The sequence below is a fragment of the Idiotropiscis lumnitzeri genome, chromosome 1, assembly GCF_059441095.1.
Source record: "Idiotropiscis lumnitzeri isolate Australia: NSW breed Sydney's pygmy pipehorse chromosome 1, RoL_Ilum_1.0, whole genome shotgun sequence".
NCBI lineage: Eukaryota > Metazoa > Chordata > Actinopteri > Syngnathiformes > Syngnathidae > Idiotropiscis > Idiotropiscis lumnitzeri.
In genome coordinates this window covers 15,780,836-15,792,824 of record NC_142391.1, presented here as the reverse complement: position 1 = coordinate 15,792,824, position 11,989 = coordinate 15,780,836, and the positions used below count along the sequence as shown (strand labels likewise).

General features: G+C 38.7%; 2 protein-coding genes across 4 annotated transcripts; one reads left to right on the top strand and one right to left on the bottom strand.

The window, feature by feature from the left end:
* Positions 1-534: 534 nt before the first annotated feature.
* On the top strand, positions 535-5,210 carry rhd (Rh blood group, D antigen). Of its 3 annotated transcripts, none has more exons than XM_088280506.1 (10): positions 535-704; positions 1,890-2,076; positions 2,170-2,320; positions 2,428-2,575; positions 3,309-3,481; positions 3,553-3,690; positions 3,753-3,880; positions 3,958-4,037; positions 4,784-4,857; positions 4,958-5,210. In XM_088280506.1, exons 1-10 carry the CDS (start codon positions 560-562, stop codon positions 4,982-4,984), a joined length of 1,251 nt encoding a protein of 416 aa, XP_088136632.1. In that variant the 5' UTR covers positions 535-559; the 3' UTR covers positions 4,985-5,210. The 3 variants fall into 3 exon arrangements, with proteins under 3 accessions (XP_088136632.1, XP_088135901.1, XP_088137384.1); XM_088279775.1 differs by having other exon boundaries at positions 4,944-5,210; XM_088281258.1 differs by having other exon boundaries at positions 571-704; positions 2,009-2,076; positions 4,944-5,210.
* On the bottom strand, positions 5,045-9,884 carry tmem50a (transmembrane protein 50A). Its single transcript, XM_088282449.1, has 7 exons — positions 9,749-9,884; positions 9,123-9,228; positions 7,440-7,552; positions 6,920-6,987; positions 6,037-6,129; positions 5,786-5,846; positions 5,045-5,708 (listed from the first exon to the last, which is right to left on the bottom strand). The coding sequence occupies exons 2-7, from the start codon at positions 9,222-9,224 to the stop codon at positions 5,663-5,665; spliced, it is 483 nt and encodes a 160-aa protein (XP_088138575.1). The 5' UTR covers positions 9,225-9,228; positions 9,749-9,884; the 3' UTR covers positions 5,045-5,662.
* Between the last annotated feature and the right edge of the window lie 2,105 nt (positions 9,885-11,989).

The following is an 11,989-nucleotide window of genomic DNA, read 5'->3' as shown; positions in this document are numbered from 1 at the left end:
GTTTGAAGTGTTTCGTGTCATTACATACACATGACATGTTCAAGCTTTGCAGTTTTTGTTGTGCGTATGCGTGCGTGTGCGCGCGTGCACATTGTACATTACATACATACACGCACACACGCACACACACATTATATATGTATATATATATATATATATATATATATATATATATATATATATATATATTATGTTGTTTGTGGATTGTTTGTTTTGCATGTGGGAGAATGTCAAGGTATGGTTTAAAGTTAAATAAAAGTTCATTTGAGACATGAATTGTTGACTAAAATATCTGACTGGATGCCAAGATACAAGTTATTCTTTAGCTTCTTCGTCCAATATATCTTAAGTATTATACATGGTATATTTTCTGTTTTCAATGCTCAATTGAAGATATGACTCAAATTTCAGTATTTTATTTTAATTTCAAAAGGTTAAAGCAGGCTTTTGGTTTCTCTGCTCATGAAGCAGACGATAACAAAAAGCTGGTCAGCGGGCTCCGCCTCCATTTCATATCATCAGAGTGAAGCACGCATCTGCCTGAGCAAAATAAACTACTATGGCTCCTAAGTACGCCCCAAGTTTGCGTTCTCGTTTGGCTCCTTTTTTGTTTTTCTTACAGACAGGCTTCATTGTTGTGTATTATTTCTACGTTGAGATTGAAAACAATGTGAATAGGATTACATTCATCAATTTTTATCCAGGTGAGTGAGATCTTGTAAAATGTTGGGATATTGTCCACTCACACCAGTAAACAAATTGAAATGCATGTCAATCAAATTGTTTATTTTGTATTGGTAACTAAAATAAATAAATTGTGCAAAATTATGCAATCCATTGAAGTAGAGGCTGCAGTGGTCCACAACTACAGATCCTGACTTTATCTACTTAATTTGACATCATGAATGCCAGGTCTCATCAAGAAAGAACACAATTTTTTTTAAAGAAAGAACACATTGTACAATGGAGTTGTTAATGAAAAAAAAAATGTTTTTCAATTTCTTAATTCCAATCAATGTATGTCTGTCTATAACCTGGTTGAGTTAAATGTTATCAGATCCCTGGTAACTAAAATAATCTGAAATAAAAGTCACAATTTTTCACGAGTGCTACTTGGGCGGGCCACGCAGAGCCACACACACATACTAACCAGATGTATGACAAAAATATGGACAAAATACATGCATACATCCAAAATATGTGCTCTTAATATATTTTGAGACATTTTTCAATGCATGTATAACCCCAAAAACAAGTAGTTTAAAACAACGTAATAACCCTCATACTGCAATCTTTTATCCAATGAAAATGGTTCTCTTGCATAAAAAAATCAAGGAAGGCCAAAACTGCTGAACAGCAAAGCAACCTTAAATGCAAGAACTAATTTGATACTTTTTTCCACAAAAATCTACTCGTTCAAAATGTTAATATTATTGAGGGACTATTTGTCCTGCATATCATTCAAAACCACCCAAAAATGATTGGCCTACTCGCGTAAGACTGTATTAGGCAGTAGCAGACCCAGTGTAAGTGCAACTAAGACATGTCTCCCATCTAGTGGTTATTGGTGATATTACAACTCAAAACTTCAGTTGACACCGCGTATTTGCAGTTCGGCACCTGTGCTTTAGAAAATTTGCCGATGTTATTTTCATATTTTGGATCCCTCCCCATTTTTTGTGGTATGTTTACCAAATGTTGATCAGGTTTTTTTGAAGATGTTTATGTATATTTATATGATAGATTTATTAATTTTTTTTAATTAAATTAATTAAGGGGTCAGTCAAAGTGCAGTCCCTGTAGCAGGCTTTGTATGATCTGGTAGTTTTGTAAAGGGGCCCACGTTTAAAAAAAAAACAAAAAAACTAAAATCTCTTTTTGTTTTGCAGTGTTCCAGGATTTGAATGTGATGGTCTTTTTGGGTTTTGGCTTCTTGAGCACGTTTTTAGTACGCTATGGTTTCAGTGCTTCTGGGTTCAACCTTCTAATAGCTGTCATTGCCACCCAGTGGGGACTCATACTCAATGGCTTTGAGTCCTGGTATTACAGAGGGAAGATTCGGGTTGACCTGAGAAGGTACTGTATCACATTTTAACTTCTGATTAAGTTTGCAATCAGACAAAACAAATCAGAAACATAATGTAATTTTTTTTTCTAAACATACGGTAGCTTGGTGGTAGCTGAGATGTGCACAGCCTCGGTTCTCATCTCAACTGGAGCTGTGCAAGGCAAAACAAATCCAGTGCACCTAATTCTCATGGCCCTGCTGGAGGTATTTGGTTTTGTCCTGAATGAGTGGCTCCTGCACACTTTGCTGCCGGTAAGCAAGCTTTTGTTTTACCGACTTCTCGGAAAAATCGCACCATAGTAAATCATAGGCTAATTGACTTTTTGGAATGAATTTACAACATGGTTTGTGGATTATAGATACGGCATTTGAACTACATCATGGTGCTTCACATCTTTGGAGCATTGTTTGGTCTTGTGCTGACGTGGATCCTCTATCGGAAAGAATCATTTCATGGATTCGAGAAGGAGAAATTTGACTGCAAAACAGGATTGTTCTCTATGTTAGGTGTGTGGCTTCAAATGCTGTTTTAAGTACAAACCCCGTGTAAGCATGTATTCATCCAGTGGTGAAGAATCCAAATTCTGACTAAAGTCCATGGCACCTGCTTTGTCTTTGCATGCACTGAATCCAAATTTGAATGCAATTCTCAAGGGAAGCTTGCATTAACATTTATACAATCTGTAGGTTAAAATCCCAAACTTGTTCTTAAAAAAAATTCTTGCAGCATAATCTTGTTTTTTAAAAAACAGATTTTACAGTTGACTTTCTAGCTTGTATTGTATTTTGCCACAAACATGGTATACAAATCATAACGCAGAATACTGAGGCCACCAGGCCCTACATGCACTGAGCACACCTGGAATTCCCCCCCGGATGTATTGAGACCACACAATTGCTTTTATGCATACACATAAATTAAATTGTCATTACATTCAATAATATGTAAATATGCTTGACCTATTATAGTCCAAAGTAAAGCCGCCAACAGCCGCTCCAATCGCCAACAAATAAGATTTGGAGGAAGTAGACAAGACGAGGCAGGATGTTGAGATTCTAGAGGAAGACCCGCGGACGTGCTTTTCTTTTAGGTTGTGGGGCGGAATTAGCATATGTCCATGTTGAATGAAACATTTCCGGAAATTTACACCCATTTGAAACCGTACTAGTGGTGCTCGGGTTAAATATAGGGGTATGCAAGATCACTCTTCTCCTTCTTGGTTGCACATCGGTTCTACAGGTACTGTTTTCCTCTGGATGTTTTGGCCCAGTTTTAACTCTATCCTCATGGAGCCTAATTTTCCTGAGAGGAGGTTCCAAGCAGTGGCCAGCACCTACTTGGCCCTGGCTGTCAGCGCTGTAGCTTCCGTTGCCGTGTCTGCTCTCTCCAGTCCAAAAGGAAAAGTCAACCCAGTACGTTGAAGCGATTAATCGGACCGATTAGTTTCAGAACCATTGAGCTTATCTTGTCACTCTCCCATTAGGCCCATTTTCATTCCTGCATACTTGCCGGCGGTGTTGCTGTCGGGGTATCCATGCCAGTGATACGTTACCCGTGGGAGGCCATGACAATTGGACTGGCTGCGGCTGCCGTGTCAACAATTGGATTTCAATACCTCAAGGTGGTGGTAAATGATTAGTGTCAGTTTTCCATCAATCTATATCAGACTCTCTTACCAATCAGAACCACATGCCGTTTGCTTTTGAGTGCCACGACACCTGTAGTGTTCTGAGCACACATGGACTTCCAGGTGTTCTGGGATGGCTGATACACCTTCTCCTGCAGATTCAACAGTGTGACAATCACACAATGTAGGAATGCATTTTCACAATGGCACATTTTGACACTCACGCAGTATTGTCATGTGGAAGTGGTCTTTCATTGACAGGGCCATCCGCTTTGCCGTATTTCATATCTGTGTTCTCCTCATCACGATAGCTGTAAGCCTGACCATGGGGCTCATAACAGGTACAATTAAGTTAGTTGAGTACAATTTGGCAAGACTGGAAAGCATGATCATAGAGCCACAATTGTCATGGTTCGTCTTTGCAGATTTTGAATTTAAATCCATGTTTTCCTTGTCGGTCTCGTTAGCTTATTGTGTCCACCTGAAGCAATCCCTTGTTACCAAATCAGCTCCCTCCTACCCTTTTTAGCTTGTCCCAGGTGTTCCTAGTTGTCTTGTATGTTTCTTTTCAGCCCTTGTCAGCCCATTTGCCTTTTGTTCTTTGTTCAAGCCACAGAAAATTTTCCAATAGTTTTTTTGGTCCAAGTCCGTTTTTGTGTACTTTCTTTGATATTGGTTGTTTTGGACTTAAGTATTTTTGAGTATCCAAGAACCTTGTTTTGACTTCTTTTAATAAAACTATTCTTTATCTGCACTCCTGCGTTTGGGTCCTCCTCAACGTCAATCCTTGACAAAATGAACCAACAAGGACAGAAAGGAAACAGGGAACTAAATACAAAAAAACTGACGATACTACTAGGAATACAGGGACAAGACACAAAGGGAGCTGATTGGGTAACGGGAGCTGATTGGGTAACACAAACACAGGTGGACATAATAAGATAACGAGACAAAGGAACACATTAAAAATATTCAACTAAATTCTAAATAAAAAAAACTAACTCAACAATGGGGAGAGTCAAACAAGAAAACCAAAGCAGCATTTGAATGTCACTTCTAAATTGCTGTCCCTCTGGATTGTTCAAAGGTGTACTCCTAAAGTGTGCCATCTGGAGACCACCCCAAGATAAAAAATGTTTTGATGATCAGGCTTACTGGAAGGTAAGACATCTTAAAAATAAGAATATACTTAAAAGTCTGTTGTCAAAAGTTGTTTCATATGTAAAATATAACCTCAAAGAAACAAGATTATATTTTGCAGTTTGAGCATCTTGCAGTTCGCAAATAATCTGAGGAGTCTGACCCTGGAAGTGTACACAGGCCCTGCAAAAGACGAATCCAAAACATGTTTTCTGCTCAGAATGATTCTGTTTAATTATGCCGTGGTGGCCCAAAACTGTCTGCATTGTACAAACGTAAGAAATGGATGCAAATCTACCAAACAGCTGTGAAAAATGTTGACCTGAATTAAGCTACGCAAAATGATCATTTTACAATAAATCTGCATGACAAGATTCAGAGCTCACTTAATGGTGAGTTTTCATGGTGATTCCCTGTTATTTTCTACATCACAAACTGTGTTCTTTTCACTCAGCCGACAGGTTACTGTACATAAAATAACGGGAGAGCGTAAGCATACCCACAGGGGGCTTGGACCTAGATTTCCCAAAAGAATGTTATACATAAAAGTTTGATACTATCTTTAACAACATGGCTGCACGGGGCAGATGCACATTTCAAAATGTGCCACAGTTCAAAACAGTCAATCTGTGAATGAGACTATAATTTGTGCTTAGTTATGATTTAGCCTTTAAAAAAAAAACTTCAACAAAAATATAAATTAAACACGTCAATGCTGAACGCTACATATGAAGTGATGGACAACCACTGAAGCCTGAAGCATTTTGTCTCAAATAACAAAGAAAGCAGTGTATAACAATGACGGACAGACACACTTGGAGTCAAGTTATTGCCACAGATCCTCTGTACGTCCAAACTTGAAGACTAGGGCCCTGAATAAAAATAAAGGAGTGTGATGTCAGTTATTTCACGAAATACACAACCAAATCATTTTAGTCTATTCACTTACGCAAAGAAAATGAATGCGTTCTGGAAGAAAATGGCAATTCCAGGGTACACAATGGGGTTCTCTGAGGAGAGAGCGAGAAAAAACAAACAGCTTAATTATTTAAAAAAATTTTTCGGGGGGGGGGGGGGGGGCGATACCGGATTTTGTGCTAAGTTTTTTTTTTATTTGACAATGCATTGTCCAAGAAAATTAACAAATTACTTAACATAGTTGCAAATTAATCTACCAGAACAAATCTAAGAGTTACTTACGAGGCACAACAAAACCTCCGAACAGGATCCACATGGAGGCAATGAGGGATCCAAAAGACAACATGAAGCCAATGAAGAGCCACACACGTGAGCCTGCAAAGAGAGAGATAAGAAAGGGTGTGCTTCTGCTTGACTGTTGGATCTACGTTGTACTGGAACATGAGGACTCATCAAATCAACTGCCGCAGCATTCAGAGAAACATGAATAATTTAATACGTTCCGGTACACAGAAGCATGTCATCCAGCACTGGTGAAATAGCTCTAGTGAACAAAAAAATGGCTTTTAAAATTTTATGTTTGGACTGACATGATTAGAGCTGTATTCATTTAACAATACTGTTTATTATTACCGTAATTTCCAGACAATAAGCCACAACTTTTTTCCTAGATTTTGAACCATGCAGCTAATACAACGGTGAGTCTTTTCTGTGGATTTTTCTTTCACCAGTAGGGGGCGCTCTATAGTTCAGAAAATAGGCTAAATAAATCTCAAATTTGGGTCTGTTTAGTTTTAATTTGCAAAGTTGTGGCCATGTTAAAAGGCACCGTTTTAAGAATCTGTTTATGTACCTTCATGAGCATTCACGGTAAAAAAATGGTTCTGTACATGCTTCTAGCCTGGTGCGGCTTGTATGTCTCTTTTTTCCAAAGAGGAGTTGCTGCAGCTTATATAGGGGTGCACTTTATAGTCCGGAAAATTCGTTTAAAGTGGCGCAGAAGTACCCAGCATTAAAATGAGTCTCCCTCATTCACCCAAGCAAGATGATAACCAACGTAGAAATGATTCATGCATATGCATGCTAAGCAATATCTATGTTGCATGTATAACTAATGACTTTTTTTTGTTGAATGTGTATTAGCTGAAGTTGCCCATGTACATACCTGTCTGCCCCATGCAGCCTTCACTGTAGCTGTCACCTCTCACTTGGCCATTTGACAGAGCATTTATCCTAAACAAAACCAAATTGAAACAGTGTTAGCAACAACAACTCAAAATGGATGTTTTCAGACTGACACATGCAATATCATGTGACAGACGTTCTATATGAAGCTCCAAGGTCTAATGTAGAAGACCTCGCTAGAGCCATGTCTGAATACTTCAGAGAGCGGTCTGATTTTTAAATATCTTGGAAGTTTAAGTAAAGAAATTGTGATTGCTTGTGGGAGTTAGCTTGTATGGCAGGTAGCTTTAAAGTTACACGGCCAAATACTGGTTTGGTATGCATCTTACGAGCGTTTTCATTCATTTTGGAAGTCTACATAAATGGAATTGTTGACGTCTGTAAAACTTGAATGAATGAAAAATGAACAGAAAACTATTCAGTTTTACCAAAGAAGTATAACAAAGCAAATAATACAAAATATCTGACTAGTTAGAAAGTGTTTGTAAAGCGGGTCTTACATGAGAAAAGCCACTGTGGCGATGACTCCACATGTGTGGTAAGAATGGGGAAACTCCTCGTCAGCAGGATACTTCACTGCTGCGTCGATGATGATCCACCAACCAGTGAAGAACTGCAAGAAAGTTGACATGTGTCAGGACTGGTGTATGAAGATACAATTACATTTTAAAGTATAGGTGACAACATTGTTTTTATCAACAACTAAGATTATCAAATTCAAAATCGACAGTGCGGCCCAAGTATGCATGGGTGTTGGCTTTGCAGTTTGTCGTCTCAAATTCAAATTATTTTGCTTTGTATTTCTCATCTGCATCTAATTTGTTAGCAAGTGTCTATATTCGTCCCGACCGTAACTAGTTCCAATGTTACAATGAGTGATGATAACATTGCAGTCTGTTGGAACGAGCGGTATACGTAACCTATAAATCCACTTTGCCTGAATTGTTTTGCGAAGGAATGCTCTCGTATTCTCAATAAAATAAATAAAATATGTGCCTTGGCTCAATTAAGGTTGAGGAACACTCATCTAAGGTCCACTCAATGCTTCTGGGGTATAATGTTTATGGCACAATAGCAAACTATCCACATGCGCAAGTATTCAAGTTGTTTGTTGTGTGTGTTCATGTGGCTCTTTGCCAAGACAGGAGCATTGATTGAGATTATTGTGTCCCTCCCCTTTTCTTGTGGTGTTCTTTTCATCTAAGAAATCTTGAGTGTCAATTTCGGATCCCGTCAGGTTTCCCATTCTGCCTCCCTCTGCATTTCTCGAGCACTTTGTTGAATTTGTTGAATGTAAACAAGACATGTACAATGCACTAAATTCATTTACAATCCATCCGTTTCATAAAGATTGGCAAATACAGCAACTTGTATTTCTTTAAATCACTAAAACTTTTGATTGTTTAATTTAACTGATTATTTCATGAAAAATCAATTCTAAAAATACTTCAATCCTAATTCAAATTTGTTTGAGTTTTATCGTAAATGTGTATTATATTTCTTGGGATGTGGGGTTACTGCTTGATCAGGACTCCCTCGGAAAAGAGATCTTAATGGAATTTTCCTTTACATTAAAAAACAACTTTTTCTCCCCTTCATTGTGGCCCAGACGGTCAACCGTCACATATACCAATATATCATGCGGTATTTCACTTAATTCGGTGTGTGACAAGAAGCAAGAATTATGGCACCACGATGACTTTGCTCACAATTTTCTAATCATCAGACAGCTCCTTGCCAAAATGAACATTTCCTGGCTGGAACAACTTCCCTCATCACCCAACCTGGCTTTGTGTGATCTTTTTCCTTCTTTTCCAAACAACAAGGGGTACACTCCTAACAAAGGTGTGGCATTGAGAGCTGGGAAAGTGCTTCCAGGGCTATTTACTTTGAAGGCAAAAACTGTTAAGTTAGATACTCATCCTGAACCACCTTGTGTGGTAACAACACAGTAAGCTACGGTCACAATAGGATGATGGGTGTCACAGTATAACACGCTAAGCAAAACACACAATTCACTATCCGTTCGATGGAAACAACACCACCCACATTAATAACCATGTTGCTAAATGAATATTTCTCCACGCATGTCAATGGATTGTAGTCAGCCTGTGGGTTGGTTAATGTCCAATAATCTGGACTGTAAAAATTAGGAAAAGGTTGCATAAAAAAATGAGAAATACCAGAACCCCAGCAGCTATAGATGCGACAGTGTTTCTTTTTTCACTCCAGTCAACACTGCAGTCGCATTCTCCGCACCGAATCCCGTCCAGCAATCCCGACATGGCTCTGGGGAAGGAAGGAAGGACTGCACGTCAGGCGAGAGTCATTTCCAAACAGAAGAATCCAGAATGTAAAGCCTATCACTATTGTAAAATTGTGGATTTTGACCACTATGTGAAATTAAAAAAAATACATCAAATAAAAATAAAAACAAGCAACGTTAGTAACGCATCTCTCCTTTATGGGGATGATGCTCAACTCATAAGGACTAGGAACTGCGTGATCCTGAATTTTAAAACAAAAATTGGCAACTCTTTAAGACACATTTCATAACAAATCATCAAGAGGTATACTAATAACTGCATGACGCAAATCATTGGTTAGAGAGTGGAGATGAACAGTTTTGTGTCGTAGCATTCTTTTGTTCGTCGCTTTGATACTAGCAAACGTTTCCTCTAAGGTGCCTTCTCACCAAGACGTCGCTGAAAACGATCGCAAAACCCTCACGACAGCGACGATGTTACGGGGTAACGTGTACATCCGTGATGTTTACAAACTCTGAAGTCGTTTTCAAAGGAATACGTACCTTATTTTCGATTTTTGATGTGGACCCTTTGGATCAGGCCGACTTTGCTTCCGAGAGCTCGGACATGCGCATGCGTAGTTCGCCCACACAGTTTGCTGCGAGGAACACTAAGCAGCTATTTATATTGGTGCTTTCAAGGGTTATGGGACAAAATAGAATTCATTGCTTTAACGCGAAATTTAGTACTTTACAGTAGTTTCAGTTTTTATAAACAACACTATTACTTTTACTATCATTCTACTACTGTAGTATTACATTTCAATGACCATTCAAATGATTGAAACCTTACCCCACTCTATCACCACTAATTAGTGTCATTACCAGTTTCAGCTCAGGCTTAAGACAATATAATTAAACAATATTAGTTGTTTAAAGCAGTGGCCATAGTATATCTAACCTAAAGCTTCAAAAATGGCTACATTTGTGCACTCGTGTGCGATCTTCTATCGTGTCCCTTTTGGAGGTCGTTTGCCAGCTTTAAAGAGCTTTGTGTCTTGAAACGTCATGTGAGTCACACGACGACCTCAGCACTCGCTTCTGAACCACAAAACAGCTGGTCGTAAGAGACCTGAGTACAATCATCAAAGAGTTCTTTAGTATTAGTTGGATCAAATGTTTATTACTACTATTTATTAAGATCAGATCATCTCGACAAATGTACACTTCTATTTATATCATAAATTATAATTGGCTTCCCTACTTGAGTAGGTCTACTGTAGGTCCACTGTAAAATACGTACATCGTAACAAAAGGCAGATTAATGGATCGTTGTGTGCATATATATTGCAGGGGTGCCCATACGTTTTCAGCATGCGAGCTACTTATAAAAGGACCAGGTAAAATGTATCGACCCAGATTATTTATTTTAAAATTCAATTAGGAATATTTATATATACAATATTTATTGGTGTACCTTGCATAACTGCATGAACCATAATGCGCGATACAACAAGTGGACATTTTCTGCCCTGTCATTGATGACTTGCACTGAATGGAATTAGGGGATGAGTCCAGGGGAGCTACTCATAGCGAGGCCATTGAACATCAGTCATGTTGCAACGGTACTTGGACTTAAAAGTATCTGTCCAGCTAAGATGGCACATTTTTCACTAACAAATTCAGTTTTATTTTATTTTTATCAGAAAACTGCATTTAATTATCAGTTTCCTTTTTATCCATTAATTGTGGAGAAATTAGGATAATTGCGCTCTCTATGTAACACTGGAGTCACATCCATTGGAAACCATCGTACTTTCATAATAACGTCCAAAAACGGTGATCAATTGACACAGAAATTCATGTGGATATCCCTACCCATGAACACTTCAACAAATCAAAGGGATTAACCTCTGTGGTTGATTTATACGAGAATGAGCAAATGTGGAAGTGAGCAGATGCACCCGCAGCAGGTGATTACGGCGAGTACGTGCGGGACAGAAAGCACCAGTCGGGATATTAACCGATACTAAAGTGGGAATGACTAGACAAACACATTTATTTGGATGAGGATTGGCCCCAGTTTTTTGACTGTAGGTTGCGTTAATATCTATAAATGGCGTCTTTGTAACAAAACTGTTTTAGATTCTTCCGATGACGACGTAGGTCGTGAGTCATTTTATATTACAATTTCAGCCATAAGCGTTAGCTTCACTTACCTTTTTTTACCAAGACCACTCCGGGCTACACATTCACCACTTCCTTCCGAAATGAACTTTTTAATGCGGCCACACTTGGCTGTGGAGTCGGCCTCCGGGCCGGAACTTTTGTGCTCTGAATTTTTCAGTTTCATCCGTCTCTGCACTGCATATCCTCTCACTACAGTCTCCAACTTTTCACCAAGGCATGACAACCGGTGTTGTTGTGAAGTAAATCACTACAGAGTCTTTTAGGGGTCGATCTGCATTTTGGTACTGATGTCATTTTTACATGCAAAATCAATTAGATAAGTACCGATGTTAAGCTCATCCAAATGTCCCTTTAAGTTTAGAGTAAACAAAATAAAATGAAAACAGCAAGTTTTGCCAGTTGCCGCACTTGTATGCGCATGCGAGGTGAGCCATGCACAACTCTATGACTGGCTGGCCTGTATATCAATGAAGTGACAAATTACACAAAGGATGATAGAAGGGAATCAACTCTTCTTTTTTATTTTCTGAACACATTCACTGCCGTTGGCAGGCAACTACAAGTCTGCATATCAATGCTACAAAACTGGGAGGGCAGCCAGTGATTGAGTTATAC

Excerpts from the sequence above, each read along its gene's own strand:
- rhd (XM_088279775.1), top strand. The coding sequence starts at position 560 with ATGGCTCCTAAGTACGCCCCAAGTTTGCGTTCTCGTTTGGCTCCTTTT. Across the intron at positions 705-1,889 it reads ATTCATCAATTTTTATCCAG|TGTTCCAGGATTTGAATGTG; the intron begins GTGAGTGAGATC and ends TTTGTTTTGCAG. Across the intron at positions 2,077-2,169 it reads ATTCGGGTTGACCTGAGAAG|CTTGGTGGTAGCTGAGATGT; the intron begins GTACTGTATCAC and ends AACATACGGTAG.
- tmem50a (XM_088282449.1), bottom strand. The coding sequence starts at position 9,224 with ATGTCGGGATTGCTGGACGGGATTCGGTGCGGAGAATGCGACTGCAGT. Across the intron at positions 7,553-9,122 it reads CTATAGCTGCTGGGGTTCTG|TTCTTCACTGGTTGGTGGAT; the intron begins GTATTTCTCATT and ends ACTTTCTTGCAG. Across the intron at positions 5,709-5,785 it reads AACGCATTCATTTTCTTTGC|GGCCCTAGTCTTCAAGTTTG; the intron begins GTAAGTGAATAG and ends ATTTTTATTCAG.